This window comes from Acomys minous, assembly GCF_964271855.1.
Source record: "Acomys minous genome assembly, chromosome: 13".
In the NCBI taxonomy this organism is placed as follows: Eukaryota; Metazoa; Chordata; class Mammalia; order Rodentia; family Muridae; genus Acomys; species Acomys minous.
Genome location: NC_140495.1, coordinates 95,150,559 through 95,169,340, shown reverse-complemented (window position 1 = coordinate 95,169,340; position 18,782 = coordinate 95,150,559). Strand labels below are relative to the sequence as shown.

At 45.5% G+C, this 18,782-nt stretch overlaps 1 protein-coding gene across 5 annotated transcripts in view; it reads right to left on the bottom strand.

Moving 5' to 3' along the window:
• Nucleotides 1–18,782, bottom strand: part of RTKN2 (rhotekin 2) — a 153,164-nt gene that overhangs the window by 77,147 nt on the left and 57,235 nt on the right. For all 5 annotated transcript variants that reach the window (XM_084753341.1, XM_084753339.1, XM_084753342.1 and 2 more), the window contains exons 4-6: nt 15,376–15,429; nt 13,511–13,628; nt 10,058–10,252 (exon numbers count right to left, since the gene is read on the bottom strand). In XM_084753341.1, the coding sequence (XP_084609467.1) occupies nt 10,058–10,252; nt 13,511–13,628; nt 15,376–15,429 (367 nt within the window). The remainder of the gene's footprint in view (nt 1–10,057; nt 10,253–13,510; nt 13,629–15,375; nt 15,430–18,782) is intronic.

The window sequence follows — 18,782 nt, the reverse complement described above, 5'->3', positions numbered from 1 at the left end:
AAGCATCTACAGTAGTCCAACCTTTAGGAGGCAGAGCGATGGCTGTGGGAGGCTGAGTGGGAAAAAGGGAGGGGTCAGGCCTGAAAGGGTGCGGCACTTCAGCTCAGGACCCTGAGAAATTTCTAGTGATGGCTGGTGGAGATGGCCGTGCAGGACGGTAAACTAAACATACTCTATACCCCCGAACTGTATTCCCAAAAACTGTTAAAATGAGCAATTTAAGTCACAAGCACTCTGCCGTAATAAAAACAAAAAAGGTTTAGCCACACAAGACACCCATGATGGCGTGCCCTACGGTCTCAGCATGTTGGAAGAAAAGCCAAATGGCGGTGATCTGGGACTCCATAGTAAGACCCTATCTCAGAGTTTCCCCACCCCCAATTAATACATCACACATGACAGATTTATAGACAGTGCAAGCTATTAACTAACTTGGCAGCTTTATCACTTTATACTTTGGCCATAGCACCTGTGAACTTTTTATAACACAAATATTTCAATGAAGGGTCTCCATTTTCCCAACACTGTGCTAAGTTTTGTGTTAGGTGATGGACATTCGGTTGTAAATCAGATCCAACGTCGTATTCTGGCACAGGCAGGGGGCAATAAAAGAAGTAAATGTCACCAAACACAAATATATAAAATACCACACTCTCTAGTGGTGATAAACTTTTTCTATGGAAGAAACAAAATGGCGTGCTAAGAAGGTAAGTTATAGAAAGCGTCTCTGAGGAATGGCGCTTATGCAATTACAAAGAGATCTCAGGGATGGCGAGATGGCTCAGTCCACAATTGACTTGGCTTGCCAGCATGAGGACCCAAGTCCGGATTCCCAGCACCCACGTAAAAGTCACGTGACACACGTCTGTACCGGCAGCGCCTGGTGCTAGAGATGGGTGGATCCCTGGAGGTCGTTGGTCAGCCACGCTAACTACATGGATGAGCTCCGGGTTGAGTGACAGACCCCAAAATAAGGTGATGAGTGATCCAGGAGGAGACTCACTGTTGACCTTTGACTTCGACACGCACACTGAGCACACAAAGACACACTCAGGATCCCACCCAGCAAACTTAAGGAGATGTGGCCTGTGCAGGGAATGCTGGGAAAACATCTCCAAAGCAAATAAAAAAAAAAAAAAATGGACGCACAAGTGTGGCTGGCACAGATGGAGCAGCCCGAGGCTGAAATGCATGTGGAGATAAGACAACACTGGGTTTCATGAGCCCTGGGGGAAGCAGGGTGCATCATGTGGAAGGGGAAGTCATGGCAAGTTGGGAGGTGGGTGGTGAGACCCAGAGCTATATAGACTTTCCAGAGCGAGAACTGACAAAGAGCCACGGTGACCAGTCTCTTGTCGGGCTTCTCTGAGACCTCTACAGAACCAGGCCTCAGTCTCGGCCTGTGCAGAACCCAACACCAATATTCTAAGAGGTCAAGGTCTGAGGCTGAGAAAACGCAAGGCCACGTGAAGAACTTCACATTGGTTTCAGTTCTCCTCTAAAGGCGGGTCCCTGTCTCCCAGTCTGTTTGACCAGCCTAACTCGCCGTAGTTCCAACCCAGACCCCCTCAGGCCTCTTCTAGTGGCTGTTTGACCTTCAATTTCCTTGACTCTGTCTGAGCCCTAGCTCACCACTTAGGATTTTTGGGTTTTGTTTTATTTTCTTTTCCCTTAAATCACCTCAACCTCGTCCTTGCCGGCCTCTGCTCCCGGTCCAAGAGCTCGCTGTTAGCGTCTGCCTTTACCACTTTAGCTCCTGCCCAGCTTGGTCTGACAAATGCAATCTCCCTCCAGTTATGCACTTGAAAGGTCTGGAGTTTCTGTGGGCAGTGTGATGAGCGAGGCGTGGCTGTCGCTTCTTCTCACTGTAGTCCTGTTACGTGCTTATATTAACATGGAACTCTCACTGAAATTCGTAAGACGTTCTGGAGAAGAATTTTTTATCTTGGTAGTTAGTGGTTATAAAAATTGAACTTGGGACTGGGGTTGTGCAGCTCAGGGGTAAAGTGTTTGCCTAGTATATGTGAGGCCCTCAGTTCAATGCCCAGAACAGAAAAAAAAAAAAGAAAAAGAAAAGAAAAAAAGAATTTCTGTCCATAAATAACAACTGCATTTTCTGTGCCAATAACCTTAATTTTATGAGTTTTCATGGTTTTAGTATTTTCCAACAGTAGACTTTAAAACCATCAAGAAACATGGTAAAGGTACATGTATGCACACACAGATAGAGACCAACTCTGGGGAAAAGACAGGTCTGACAAGAATTTCTATTCACCGTGCCAGGTGATGTTTCACAAACTCACCACCCACTAAATCTTTAATGAGATCTCTATAATAAAAATAGGCACACAGTTAGCAAGCATGCAGGCATTCTTTAATGGAATCTCTATAATAACAAAATGTGTGCGCAGCAAGCGTACAGAGGTGCCTACATCTCCTCTAAAATAAAACGATACTCCTGAAAATGTTCTCCAGCCAAGTTTTTGTTTTACAAAATTGTGTTTTAAGTTTCATGTCTACGAACGTTCTGTCTGCGTGTATGCCTATGTACCATGTGTGTGCTTGGTGCTCATGAAGGCCAGAAGAGGGCATCAGATCTCCTGGAGGTGGGGTCACAGATGGCTGTGAGCAGCTGCGAGGTCATAGGCATTGAACCCAGGTCCTCTGAACCACTGAGCCATCACTCCAGCCCTTTCTCTTGGATTTTAACTGTATAATCCTTACTGGCCAGAATAAGTTTCACACACAGTGTTTCTGGTTAATGTTTACGGAGGAAAACTTGTATTTTTATTTCTAGGTCTCACCTTGACACTTGTAACAGAGTGAGGCATCGGGACAACTTCAGCTATTCTGAGCAGCTGCTGGGATGCCAGACCTGTTCACTTTTGCACATGGTCACTGAGAATCACATCGCCACTACTGAGGCCACTAGCCTCATGCCCTGGGTGAGCTACCCTCTGCTAGCACTGCCTACTCCATGTGGGCTACCCTTTCCTAGCATGGACACACACTGCGCACACTACCACAGGGCCTATCGTAGTTAGCTTTTCTTTCCCCTTAACGTCTATGTGAGTCCCCACAACCCCGGCAAAACCAAGGAAGTATTGGAGGGAGCTGGGGACCGAGTCAAAGCAACTGAAGCTCGCCACCACAAGGAGAGAGCTGGTGGCACGCGAAGCTGTCTGCTCCTACGGTGCCAGCTGCGTGTTAACAAGGTGTAATACACGAAGCGCTCTCCCCAGATGCTCATTTGTTTTATGGAGCTACATTTTTTGAAAACTATAAGTGTTTTAAATTGATAAAGCAATATCCTTTTCCCTTGTGAAAGGGAAAGGAACAGACGCCCTATTGGCGACTGGAGGCGGAACGCGCTGCCTTTTGGAAGAGGGCTCGCTGACAGTCAGAGTCGTCTGTGGTTGTCAGGGAGGCCTTGGTGGGCAATGAAGGGTGGAGGAGTGCTCTCTTAAAAGGAAAGAAAAACTGGAAGAAGAAAAAACCCCATAATTATATTAGGTGTACGAGGCTAGGTAAGGCACAGAAGCAGAACTAAGGTGGAAAGCAGCCGTTTCACAGGGGAAGTGGGGGAGGAGAAGCCCTTCAAAGGCAAGTCATGTTTGAGTGGAGACCTGAACGGAAGCAATGAGCTATGAGCGGGGAAGGACACGCACCTCAGGCAGAGGAGATGGCAGGGGCCGGGGGAGAGCAGGCCAGGTGTGGCTCAAACACCCAGGCGGCACTGTGGCTGGGCTCCACAGAGGGGAGAAAGGTGGTGATGCCTGCTGTCCAATGGGCAAGCTACACATGGCACCACCTGGAGGGCAGGATAAAGACACTGGATTGTTCTCTGAGTGACACCTGGGGAAGAACTGTGGGTTTCCTGGGTTTCCCGTACAGGCAGCTGCTATGGGTCTGAGCACTACCAGAAGGAAGTGGTCCCTGTAGCTGTTGGATGGAGGACAGGTTGGAGGAGGGGGCAGGGGAACAGAGACATCACCTAGTCGGGGATGCAGGCCTAGGACAGTGTGGAAGGAGGTGGCAGGCCTCACACCTCCTCAAAGCTGGCTCAGTGCGAACACAGCTCGGGAAAGAACACCCCAGGACAGCATCAAGGCTTTGTGTTCAAGCAACTAGGAAAATGGACTCACTAACTGAAATGGGGCGGAACGGGGATTGGGCATGGGCCTCAGTTTGGAGCAATTCGATTTAACTGCCCATTATTGGGCAGACAGGTAGGTGGTGAGTCTAGAGGCGGAAAAGAAGACACTGACCATGTCAGTTTGGGAGTTTCCGGTACAGAGATGGAATTTAATGAAAGTTAGAAAGCCAAGTAAAGGCCCATGATCAAAGACAACATTTTGGATCAAGTTGAAAAGCAACGAGCACAGGAGACAGACAAGAAGCGGTCACTAAGGCAGAGGGAAAACCAAGAAAGCGCTGTCCATGAAGACATGTCTAAGAGCTACCTCACACAAAGTGATCACCAGGTTTGACCGGAAGGAGGAGCTAAGGACCAGATGCGTGGGGGGGGGGGGCCAGGGGGGGGCACACGACTACAGATGCCTGGTGGATGGCACCAGGATGTTCTGTGGGCTGCGATAGAGGAGATATTCTGAAAGCCAACTAAAATGAGCCAAGACAATGGGAAGAGAGGAAGGTGAGACAGGACGATGTAAACTATTTCCTGAGACCGAGAGCTGGAGAGGTCCTTCCGTAGGCTGATCTACTCAGCCGCACTGATTTTACATCTCATTTACACCACAGCTTCTAGGGCATTCATTTTTAAGTTTTGGTTGCACGTACATCTGTGCAGCATGCATGTGCAGCGCCGTCAGTGGCCAGAAGAGAATGTCAAGGGCCCTCGTACTGGTGCCACAGACAAGTGTTCCCTTTAAAGAACACTGGTTCCCTTTACGGCTAAGCCATCCTTTCGCCCCAGTAGCTTGCTTGTTTTGTTTTTCAATTAGTTTGTCTTTTAGTCAACAAGAATATCACAAATGATACTACAAGTTTGGGCAGGTTTTTTTTTTTTAAGTATGTTTGAACAATGAAGAACACCGTCCTAGTTGCCAAAACAAAAAACACAAAAACAGTTAATTCAGCTGTTAGAGGATCTGGCAAGGTCTAGCTAAAGAGATTTCAGTAAGCCCAAATTCCACAGATAAAAAGAGAGAATGAGTCATGTCAGGGAACATACTAAAAATTACCAAAAATGTTCAGTGTCTTCTTTAAGGCCAACAATACCATTTTATGATGGTATTTGAAGTTGCTTCATTTTTAGCCCATGACTAATTACATGGGCATCTTCCAAACCAACAGTGACTTCACTTTCAGAGCATTCTGGTCAGGATAACATTTTGTTTCTAAAACATTACACTCATTCCTTCGCGCCAACCCCAATACTGAGTTCCCAAACATTTAATCAGCCACATTTTTCTACCAAGCAGGCTGCTTGCTATAATACTGGGGGAAGGGAATCAAGTGGTATGAAAAATAAAGACTACTTAGATGGTAGTGGGGGGTGGGGGGCTCGGAATGCATTCTTGTCAAGGAAAAAAAATAGCTATATTTGGTCAGATACCATCTCCTAGTTCCATACTATTTTATAGGCACTCATTTTGGTTAAAGACTAAATAAGACCCTAAGTGAAAGTTTTAACATTGAACTTGATCTGTGTTAAAAGACCAGACTTTATCCTCTTAATGTTTTCTGTATAATGATGTTGTTCACAAGCTCCCATGGAGCACCACAGTGAGCGGTTAGAGGCGCTGTGGGCTGTGGGGTAAGCCAGCATACCCTGCATGCACACCCGATGGGCCAAGAAAATGCTGGCACTCGGAGAGCATGACTGGGTACAATGCAATCAATGGTATCGCCACATCTTCTGACAGACTTCAGTAGCATAAATACTCAAAGGTTCCTGGAACACATCTGGGAAAAAAAATTGAGCATGTGAACTCATGGGTGGATCATAGAGGCCAAATGTGAAGAGAGGAATCAAGACCCTTGTTCCCGTGAGCCATAATGTAACACAGACCGCGATACTGCCAAGAAAACCGCCAGGCTTTGCAGAGAAATGCAGGCCAAACAAAGGGTCTAGCCTCATCTACATTATCTTCTATTACAAAGGGGGCCTGGTCATGAGATCACATCTACACTGTATGTCCCATTTCAAGGTTCTAACTGTAGGGCTTCTGCAAGAACTCAGGGGGAAAAAAAAACTGAAAAAAAAAAAACAGTAACAATAACATAAAGGTGCAGTTATTAAATGCCTACTGTATATAAAAATCCAAGAATTAATTTATTGAATTTCATAATGGTGATCCTATGAAATGAGAGATTATTGCATTATTATCCTTATTCTCTTTGTGTGGGGCAGGGCAGAGAGTATATTAATCTGCCTCTGGGTCACACAAATATAAAGTGATAGAATAAGAAATAAAGTACTTGTTGCCAAACAACAAAGCTTTGAAGTGTTTAGAACACCGTTCAGTGTTGTCACTTGCTTTAGGGATGTCGGAAGCCCCCAAAATGTGGGCCAGCTGTAGGCACCCCTGCCTTCTGGTGGAGGAGACGAAGGCCCAGAAGGCCCAGGGGAAAGGCAGCATGCAGCAGGTGCAGCTGGGAGCCAGCCTGGTGGTTCTGCCAGTTCTTAAACAATGTCGCTCTTAAGAAATGCAACACTGTACTAGGCCATCACCTCCAAGTCTCTTTCCAATCAAACAAATGTATTTCATCCTGAAAGCAGAATGACGTCATCTCTACAGGAAGTACTTCTACTGCTGTGCTGCTAGGAGTACGATGTCCCTTACAGTCTCCTTTGAGGGACTTTGAATGATTTGTCCCCAGTTGGTGGTCCTTTGCAAGGCTAGGGGAGTGTGGCCTTGTTGGAGGAAGTGTGTCATGTCACAGGGTGCGGGGGGTGGGGGGTCGGGGGGTGGAGGGGTGGAGGGGTGGGCTTTGAGGTTTCAAAGCCTTGTTGTTCCAGTGAACACTCTCTCTCTCTCTCTCTCTCTCTCTCTCTGCACTTTAAGATGTGAGCCCTCAGCTTCCTGACCCTGCCTGCGTGCCTTTGCTCTGCCATCACGAACAATGACTCCGTGGAACTGTGAGCCCTAATAAACTCTTCTGTCTATAACAATCCCTCAGCCACGGTGTATTGTTACAGCGACAGTCACTGACATGACTACCTTATGGCAGAGGGAGAACCCGTCCCAGCAAACACCCTACAGGATTCCAACGTAAAAGGGGTATGCCAAGGTAGTCTTACAACACAAGGAAAAAAACACAACGGGCCCCTGCCTCTGTTTTAACATCTGCGCGGGAGGGAATCTTCTAGGACTGTTTTTCTGATCGTAGATTGAGATTCACTTTTTCATGCATCATAAAAATCAATTTAATGACTCATGGATGGCATTTTAAATAAATCCGAATAAACTATCCAAAATATACCTAATACTATATTGCAAATACTTAGGGTTAATGGTGCCACCCTCTAGGCACTGTGCAGCCAGTTGTGGCATACAGTACACTTCTTGGTTCAAGCCTCTGTCAAAACAATCAAAAGTAAAAGCTGAGCGGTGGTGGGAAATGCCCTTAATCCAAGGACTGGGGAGGCAAAAGCCTGGCCTATGGAGCAAGGCCTAGGACAGCCAGGACTACATAGAGAAACACTGTCTTGAAACACCAAAAAAGACAGTTCTCTTCTTGGTAGCCTGCTATATCCTTCCTCTGAGTGCCACCAGGACTCCCCATCCAGGGGACGTGGTCAAATATGGGGCACCAGAGGGAGGGAGGAATGGGAGGATACAAGGGATGGGATAACAGTTGAGATGTAATATGATTAAATTAATAAAAAATATTAAAAAACAATAACAACAACAACAAAAGAACACCAAAAAAGAAAGATGGAAAAAAACCAAAACAAAACAAAAAAAACAACCCACAGTGGAAGGCCACCAACATATCTGGCATGAGAAGAATTCATAGCTAAATCTTGTTGGCTGAGGATTCCAGGATCAACACCTAGACTATTTCTTGTCTGTAATTGTAGAACCTTTGAGATATGCAGAAGACCCAGCTCTGGTAGCTGTGCAAAGAAACTCCAGGAATGTGGCCGAGCCAAGCCTTTCCCAAGAAAACACAGACATAAAGCTACGGAGGAAAACACAATGTTGAAAGAAAGTACGCGGAGGAAATCAGGGCTCCGTGCAGAAATGCTGATCCCGGGCTCAGCAGAAATAAAAAACACGACGACGAACAAAGGACCCCGGAGCACAGCAAAGATGCCCCCAGAGAGGAGCTGTGTGGAAGAACCTGCCGGTCACTCTGAAAGACTCCCATGATCTCGGAGGGAGATTCAGAACCATAGCACGAGGACATATAGATGTGTGAAGACCTGAGAGCCTCAAATAAGATGTTGTTCACTGAGAAAACACAGATGTGTAAAGCCTTGGGAGTGCAAATAAAATACTGTCCACTTCTACGCTTGGGATGAACACATGTTGATTGTAAACCTTGGTGGAGCGTGAAAGTTATTTTGTCTCTCTCTCTCTCCCCACTGACTTTCTTGAGGTTCCAGACAGAGGACGTGTGTGCGGAGAGACTGTCTTGTCTGCGAAGAGTGCTGGCTTAGTGAGGAACGCAGGGCAGCCAAAAGGAACGCAGATCCTGCACGCCCCCCTTCCCAAGGCTCAGGGGTAGGTGTAGAAGACAGAGTGCAAACAGCATTAGAGCCAGAGGGGGGGTGGGGGATAACTACACAGAAACTTCTGGGCACAGCAAGGCAGCTGCTCACAGGAACTCCCAGTGGTTCTCACAGCGCGCACGAGACCTGTGCAAGCCAAGGCCAGGCCAAAGCTCAGCGTGACACACAACACTACCCCTTTCTGTGGAGCTGTTGGCAATGGTTAGCTGCCAGCGAAGAGAAAGACAGCGTCCTCTAAGACTGAGGCACCTAGAAAAAATCAGCCATGCTCCATATATCCAAGATGATTTGGGTAGCACCAATTGGTTGTGAAGGATTTTGGGAGTTAAAAGAAAAAAAAGAAGACATGAAGGTGAGTGGTGAAGAGGCGGTGGACGGAGGTAGGGAGAGCTGCAGAAGAGGACAATATGATCCAAACATATTGTACCAAACTCTCAAAGAAGGAACAAAAAGGAAGAAGAAATGCAGGGCAAATCTAAGGAGCCATCAAATCATAGTCTCCAATGAAACAAAGACTTAGGGTGATGGCTGCTAAAAGTGTCGGCTAAGAGACAAGGTAGCAAGCTTTATAAGGGACACATCAGGCTGGAAACATCTGGACTCAGAAGTGGGCTGGGGCCTCCTCGTGGCACACAGTGAGAGTGCATCTAAAAAGATGCCCTGACCAAGAGAACCTGAGTCCAGCCTGTCTCTCAGAGCCATTACAAGGAAGCAGGAAACACAGGAGCCAGGGAAATGTTTTAAAAACAGCACAGAGATACAATCAGCTAGATCACAAATATAGGCACCCTGCGAAACCTGGTTTCCTCAATAAATAAGGCCAAGGGAAAAACAGTGGATGGAACCGTGACAGACCCTAAGAAGGCTAAAAGACTCGTGCAACTGTGTCATTACCGGATTTGTCCGGTCCTGATTTCAAAAGATACACCTCGAAGGCATTTTTCTAGGATTGTACAATTTGAGTACAGACTACCAGGTTATACAGGGACTTTTTTTTTTAATTTGTTAAGTGTGATAATAATATTGTATTTGATGGTTAAAGGATAGAAACATTAAAAAAAAAAAAAAAAAAAGCAAAACCCAAGCAGCAGATAGATACCTGACATTTATGGGCCCCTTTTGAGAAAAACACTTCCTCCTTCGGGCAGATGTAGAATTCCAGGCAACTGAAAGGCAGGGCGCCTGACTTCCATCCTTCAAAGGAAGGGGCTAAGCACTCCTCAGCTGGGATAAATACCACACAAGCAATGTTTCCTTCTGTTTCAGGATGCTTTTCCATTTAAAATGCAAACATATATCTAAAGACAATACTTTGAAACAAGACACACACACACACTATACAAGAGTGCTTACGCAACAGAGCTGAGGAGCAGGCCCGTCTCCTGGTTCTCTTCCTGAAGCACTGAACTTATTTTCCTTCCTGCAGCCTTGCTGATAGACGTCTTCAGCTTTTTGGCCAGCTTTTTGGGGGTGTTGGTTATGGAGGACTCCTCTGCACTGCAGCTGTACACTTCTAGCTTTATCTGGAAGTCGGGTCCTGCTTCGCTGCTAAAAACAAGAGCAGTTACAATGCTGGGGACTCTTTGTTCAGGAGAAAATAAGACTAAAGCACTTTGGATGTCTTTGCGATATTCAAAATCAACATTTAAACCATACATAAGGAGACACAATGTCCATTTATTTGGTTTCTAAACGACCTTAGAGGGTTGCTGTAACTTTTAGACCTGTTAGCTTCTAAACCAGAGTCTTGAGTACGTAGGGAATAACTTTTTTGTTTTGTTTTGTTTTTTCTTTCTTCCTTTCTTTCTTTTTTGTTAGAACACTTACCAAGCAAGCATGTGTGTACCTGAGAGTACACTGAGTTCATTCCCCAGATTTAATTCTTTTTTTTTTTTTTAAAGCCAGGCACAGCAGCATGGGCCTGTAACCAGGACTGCAGAGGCAGAGGCAGGAAGATCCTTGTGGGGGGGGGGGCGGGGGGGCCGGGAGGGGGACGGTCACTGGTGAGGCACCTTAGCCTAACCAAGGAGCTCTAGGCCAATGAAAGACTATCTTTAAAATACACAGTAGACAGGGCCCAAGATTATCCTCTGGCCTCCAAACACATATGCACATATATACATGTACAACCTCCCCCAATACACATACACTGCACATGGAATAACAGGTGTGCATGCACACGCATACGCAACACATGCAGACAAGTGAGGGTTATGCTTGGGTTGAGTCAACATACACAGGTGTGGTACACAGTACAGAGAACGAGACACTTGATAATGCCGCTGCTTTCCTTTCACGGTCAATGTCCCAGTTTTAATGTGTTTGTATCAGTAACTTTCCTTCCTGGACAGAATCCACGGGACCTCAAGTTCCCACAGCCACACGGTCAACCCACTGTCTCACCACAGCCAACAGCGATCGACCTTCCGCTGTTTGGTCATAGAGAGGGAAAAGAAGGGTCCCCAAGACTAAGATAAAGGGATGGAATTGAAATCGCAGGCCCCCAGAAAGGCAGGCACTGCCTCGGTGAGGGCTGTGTCTTCATGACACACTGTGCCTACAGGTAGGAGGGGCCTGGTCGGCATTTACCAACACCCACTCAGAAATGCTCTAGTTTGGCTAGGGAGACGATTTGGTGCGTAGGTGTTTGCGTAACAAGCGTCAGGGCCTTAGTTAGGCCCATGACTGTAATTCCAGCACTCGCTCAGCAAGAGCAGAGGCAGGCACAGAAGGCTCCCTAGAAGCCCATGGGCCAGCTTGCTCAGTATTCCTCTCCCATGAGGCCTAGAGGCTATGCCAGAGGTTGACCTCCACACGGCTCCATTTCACACGTGTCCTCTCACTCTCTCACACAAATGGGCGTACAAAGAAAACCAACAGATAAATAAGTAGAGACTCCACAGGACGGTGAGCACAAAGGCCAGCTTTCCTCCTTCTAGGTACGATGAACCACCACTGACATGGAAACCCAGCGTGTTGTTATTCACGCCTGTAGTCCCAGCACTCGGGAGGCAGAGGCAGGAGGATCTCTGTGAGTTCGAGGCCAGCCTGGTCTACAGGGAGAGTCAAGGACAACCAGAGCTACACAGAGAGACCCTGTCTTGAAAAACAAAACAAAACAAAAACAACACCAACAAAAAAAAACTAAGAAAAAAAGAAACATACTTAGGACTGCATCCATCTGCAGATGCCACCTGAAGACAGAAGGTGCTCAGTCCCTGGGCTTTAAAATTCAAAAGGCCAACCTACAGTTTGGATAAAGCCAAGAACGAACTAGCAGATTTTTTTTTTTAAATAGTTTCTTACTTGGCAACTTCTGAACATACAGTATTCCTGGTAATGAGTAACAAATGTCAATATTTAGAAGAAAACCAGAGATTCATAAATATTGAAGACTTATTAAAAACAAGCATTGTAACAAAGAGCACATTTTTTTTAACATTTAGAACATTTGTCAGCAGCTATTTTTAGGCCAATTTAAAATATTTGTACAAAAAAATAGCAATAAATCATATGTTGTCTTCCAAGTCATTTGTATTGTTCTTCCTGAGGGGGGAGGGAGACCTAACTTTTGTCTTTGTGGCAAAACATACACACACATACACACACACACACACACACACACACACACACACACACACACACACAAAACAATAGCAGAGTGATGTGAAGAAAAGAGCCGATTAGTAAGTGAGATAATTCTGGCAGGGAGAGGAAAAAAAAAGTCATTAGCAACATGTGAAAATGGAAATAAAGATATAGAGATAATGAAGGAAACACACCTTAGCCTGAATTGTACAAGAACTGGGGCTGCTCCTTAAGCTGGGGCATAACTAAATTCCTTTGGCTTAAGCACAACTTGTAAAAAGGCCTGTGTTACTGCTAACAGCCTAGGAGAACATGCTGTGCTGTCCTATACAATTACTCCAGGACACAAGAGCAGAAGTCACAGAATACTGTTGCCCCTGCCCACCCCGCCCCAGTGTCACATGACTGGCCAAACCAGTCCTCTGAAGTCTTAAGCATCACTGGACGTGGCCAAGGGTGCTCTACCGAATCCACGTGCGCTAGTACCACTCAACAGAGAAATGGGATCTTGAAGGCTCCCAAGACACAGATCCCACGAGGAGGCAGGGCCAACAGTCTTTGAAAGAGAGGCCAGGAAAAAGGCATGCTGGTTAAGAATGACCTCCACGGCTACCCAAGGAGCTGATTCTGCCTCTCTGTATGATGACCATAGTAAAACGAGCCTGCACAAAGTAGGGCAGTAAAAGAGTCCTTAAGATGGCTGGGCTGTTCTTCATTTCTGAGGACATGAGAGAAGTCTGTCCTAAGAAATAGAACACCCCAAAATTCACCATCTTAAGCACTTAAGAGAACGGCTTATAAGTCAATTTGCTTTACTACTTTATTGTTTTTGTCACTAAATTTCCTGTGAAGAAAAAAAAGTCAGCTTTATGCCCAAATTCACTTTATTACATCAAACATAAAGCAAAATTCCATTATACTCATAATACCCATAGCTTGGTTAATGATAGAAATATAAATATTTATAACAAGTTTAGCAGAGGCAATGCATCAACTATTTGCTGCTAGTATTAATTATAAAATTTCTATTTTACTCTGAATCCAAAAAAAAAAAAGTGTAACTTTTAAACATTTCAAAGCTGCTAATGCTTTGAAAAGACTCCAAGGACCATGAGGGTGTAGGCCACCAGAATTTAAAGGCAGTGTTAGGCCTTCTTTGCAGAAAAGAAAAAGAGGCAGAATTTTAGATTTCACTCTTTAAGGATTGAAGATACTTACAATATAGTGACATTTTCAAAACATATATCTGTGACCGCCTGGTCCACAATCACCATGTCGGTATCAAACACTTCGGCTCCCATCCGGAATAAGCAAAAGATGGAGTAGCGCTGTGAGCCTGGAGGAGGGAGAGAAAGTGGTAGGACTCATCCCAAGCTGGACAAATTCTGCCTGTATGAGACACTCGCCTCGTGCCCTGAGCACTACGCTGCTATATCTCTAGCTGCTGCTTTCTGTGTATGCTGTGGTCCCTCGCCCAACTCAAACCCAACCTCAAACCAAGGAGCATCAAAAATAAACTTCAAGCCTGGTGTGGTGGCACACGCCTTTAATCCCAGCACCCGGGGAGGCAGAGGCAGATGGATTACCGTGAGTTCCAGGCCAGCCTGGGCTACAAAATGAGTTCCAGGACAGCCAAGGCTACATAGAGAAACCCTGTCTTGGAAAAAAATAAAAAATATACATTAGTAAATAAACAAACATCAGCCCCTCGGCATCCCAAAGATATTACCAGAGTCAGATCTGACCACAAACACACTCAACGCCCTATTAGTAAATTTAGTGCCCCACATAATGATCCCTCTGTCATTGGATGTCCGAGTTAAGAAAAAGTGATTTTTAAAGGCAGGTGTATCACTAGTAGCCAAATGGCTTCCACCAACCTACAAGCAAGGGAAGAAACTACCAGAAAAACCTCAACAACCAAAAGTCTTGCAAAGCAATAAAAAGGGACAAGGGATACAAAAAGTAGGAGTGAAATAGACAGAGGCTACCAAAACAGCTGCCAGGCCTTTCAATTTGGTGATGTTCTTAAAAATACTAGGTGATTAAAGGGCTAAATCCTCATTATTGAGAAAAACATAGCTCCTTAGTAAAGTTTATTCTCTGCAGTAATCAGGAAGATTGACTCAATTCTCACACGCATTCCTCGGTGAAGTGAATTATATGTCCTAATTGAAAAACAAACACTAAACCTGATTTAGATTCTTCATACAAAACTAATTATGCTCAATACCGTCCGGCTTTAAGAATATGAAGAAGAAAGCCACCACAGCAGACGAGGCAGGTAAAGGACTATCGGGTGGCTCGGCTTTGCCTCACACAGCTAGGGGGACATCTGAGGTTAACGTCTGTGATCCAAGCGATACACAGGCTTGTGAAGAGTGCGTACAGGCGATAAAAACGTGAAAGAAAAAAAAAAGATGCATAAAGCTAAGAAACCTTTTATTGCATCCTCTTAAATAATCTGACAAAGCGAAGCACAGACCTCCCGGGTCCTAGTAAGAGAAGAAAAGATACGATACGGCACCTTTGCTGACGCACTCCATGCTCCTTGTTGGGGGAACAGGAGTGGGGGAACACTCGAGGTGGGGGAGTGTTGTACCTTTCTCCCCGTCACACAAGTTCTCATCAATGATGGCGGAATGTACTTGTTAAATGTATCTTTTTTTTTTTTAAAAATATTTATTTATTTATTTATTTATTTATTTATTTATTTATTTATTATGTATAGTGTTCTGCCTGCAAGCGCACCCGCAGGCCAGAAGAGGGCATCAGATCACATCATAGATAGCTGTGAGCCATCGTGTGGTTGCTGGGAATTGAACTCAGGACCTCTGGAAGAACAGTCAGTGCTCTTAACCTCTGAGCCATCTCTCTAGCCCCAGTGTATGTATCTTAATCTGAATCAGGTATATGATATGGTGACCCCAAATCAGGAAGCCACAGTTCACCAGCACTGTGCTTATTGTCAAATGGCAGCAATCTATCTCAGAACCAAAGAATTCTGCCCTTAGAAATTACAACCTCGTGTGTCCTGTGCACTAAAGAAAATGTTTCCGATTACAAATTTAAACCATACGTACATTCTTTATTACTGAAGTGATCGGAGTCTTTCCACATTAGTGGTATTCGAATATCTACAAAGAAGACAAAACAAACAAACAAAGAATTATTTTGGTAATTTTTATTTCACCCATGATATGAACCTCTGAACTCCATAACAGATTGTGCCCACCAAGACAAAAAGAAACATACACAACACATTTTCTAACTATTGATTAAGAGTTGATTTTTAGAAATATTATATTTGTTTTTATGCATATGGATGTTTTGACTGCATGTATGTCTCTGTGCCTCTCGCACATCTGATGCCCACAACAGCCAGTAGAGGGCACTGCACCCACTGGATCTAAGGCTGCAGGGGGTCATGAGCCTTCATGTAGGGACCAGGAACCCAGCTCAGGTCCTTTGTGAGAGCAAGTACAGGCTCTTAGCCACTGAGCCATCATCTCTTCAGATCTATAGGTGATACTTTTAGAAGTTACTAAATATAGGTGACATTTGGGGGGTATTTGAAGTGAAAATGTATTGTTTGTTTGAGGGCTGGAGACCAAGCCCGGCTCGGAAGAACCTCCCATTGAACGGTGCCGCCAGCATCTACCCTTATATTTTAATTAAGATTATTCTTATATATTAAGCGCTTGAGGGGAGTTGCTATTTTATTGTAAATTACATTTTTCCATTATATTCTCTAGCAAGTTATTGCTGGCTTTAAGAAAAACTACCACTGTTTATTTCTTTACCCTAAGTCCAGTCACATTTTACTGAATGCTTTAGTTCAAGTGTCTCACTCACTTCCCTTAGGTCATGTCCATCTGCCATTCATTAGCTTCAAAAGTATCCAATCTGCCTATTCATTTTCAATAGCTTTGTCTTTCGGTCATTATTTCAGCTACAATTCCAAACCAGCGTTGAATCATGCTGACATAACAGACATTGCTATTTTGTCCTTGATTTTAATAGGAATGCCTCTATTGTTTTCTAACCGTAACCCGGCTGATGGCCTGTCCAAACTCACTTCTTGCTTGACCACAATGGCTGCCTCGTGGTTCCCACTCACAGATGTGCTGGGTGTGGTGAGAAAGTTTTAACTCTTTACTTAGCTCCATATAAGCAACGGGAGAGGGAGCATCACTCATCCGGGTCCCTGTTAGCTGTGTATTCTACAGACAGCGAAGGATCCAGCTTCCAATGACAGAGACCCCTTCTAGATTCTGGCAAACGACTAGCTTACAGTGGTCCACCTTTTTTTTCCCCTAATGTCTTTGCTGACATGGCAAACAAGGACAAGCATCGCTAAGCCGATGCATCGCGTCCCAGACCATAATTTTGGAAAGAGAAAACTAGGGACTGGGGCAATGGCTCAGTGGTTGCGCATTTGCTGCACAACCCCAGTTCGGATCACAGAACCCACTTACATGCTGGACGGCTATAGCAGCCCCTCCCCCCATAATTCCAGCCTCGGGGTGTCTCCAAACAAAGCTGGCTCTGGGGACTACTCGTCACCAGGGACGTGTGGGTTTGACCGGCAGACGCAGCATCAAAATTCACAGCGTCAAAGAATGGCTGAGTATGTGACTCAACTGCAGGACCCCAAATGCACTTACACATGCACTTACACACGGACACACACACACACACACACACACACACACACACACACACACACTCACACCTGGTTTTTTGTTTGTTTGTTTGTTTTAAGTTAGGAAGATCTGGCCAGTGGAAGCAGGTAAGGTCCTGCTTAGGAACTTGTCAAACTTGGCCACAAATGTCCGGGTACCCAAATTCTTGTTAATGATGGGTGCATCCCATCTTCTGGGGTTCATTTCCTTAATTTGATTTTAAAAATGTCTTGGGAAGAAACAAAAAATTATTTGGGGAAGACAACTTTGGCTTCTGTACAAAGGTGTCTGTGATCAAGAAAAGCAACCCCCGCCCTGGCAGAACAGGTCTCCTACCTTATTTGCCTACAGAGTGGTACGTTATGAGAAGCAAGGAAAGACAACAGTGTTTAAGGGATGGTGGAAAATTTCCTCTAAAGATCTTACACACACACACACACACACACAGAGAGAGAGAGAGAGAGAGAGAGAGAGAGAGAGAGAGAGAGAGAGATTATTTTATTGTTGTTGGCTGTCCCAGAACTCAGTCTGTAGACCAAGCTGGCTTCAAACTTAATAGAGATCCGCCTGCCTCTGCTTCCCAAGGTGTGGGCCACCACTATCCAGCTAAAATCTGCAGTGTTTCATCTACTCACGTGAGAATGTACTTAGACACAGCAGAGAGGGCTCTGCAAATGTCCTCTGTTTGGCAGCAAAAGGGCACAGGCAAAGGAGCGGGCCAAACATAAAAGGCCACAGGCGACTCAGAAGACACATCAGCCATTGCAGAAGACTGACCATGATCGCAAATAACACAAAACAGGCAACAGGTTTTTGGTGCACTTCATCTAATTTTTCGAAGCGCCCTTTCCCCCCCTCAGCTGAGGGCAATTCTTCCGATTTTTGCCAGTGAGGTCCTAAATAAAATGCTGGCCTGTCCGTCCTACGTGGTAACTTTTGTTCGGCCATGGTTGTGAGCGATGGAGGTAGGGAACAAAGGTCCCTTGAGCCTTGAGCGGCAGGCTAGGTGACAGGGCAGCAGGCGCTCCACCTCACTCGCGCCAATGGGACGAACCAGCCGTTATTGAAGGACAGCACAGGGCACAGTGCTGTTTCCAGAGGGTGCTAATGAGATCTCTGCAAGCCTGCATGGTGATCGGTAGTCATGTGGCACCTCCACGCCGCTGTCTTGGGGGCCCCTGACATTTTGGAGGAACTGAGACTAACAGCCTAAGCGCCATCTAGTGGCAAGATGCCTCCTCACTCTGGCGGCTGACCGGAAACCACCTCACTGCAGCTGGAGCAATAGTGGGAGGGTTTGAAGATGAGCAAACAGGTCCTGGAGAAAATGCCACAATTTCACAACCCAATTAGACGTCTCAACCAATGGGTGTGTTGACAAGGGAAGGGACAAAAAAAAAAAAAAAGAAGAAAAAATGCTTAACGCACGTGTAATGGAAGACAGAGCCAGGGAAAAGAACTGGGCCAGAAGAGAAAACGTAGTGGGGCTGGGGCAGTTTGGGGTTTACAGGCTCAAAGTGGTCAGTCACCTACCCAATATTCACCAAGCACCCAACAGGGACCAAGCTCAGGGGCCGCAGCTTTGGTATAATGCGGTAAGCGAGTCAAACATGGGTCAAATGCCCAGGGAACTTGCAGCTTGGACAATCATGAAAGCCAGAAAAGGCAGGGAGAGAAAGCTGGTGGGTTTGCAGCCCAGCTCGGGCACTTACAGCAAGCAGGTCAAGTCGCACACCTTCCACACACACCCAGCCTGAACAGAAGACAAGCCTGCACAGGGTAGGTAGCGTGTGACGCAGTTTCCC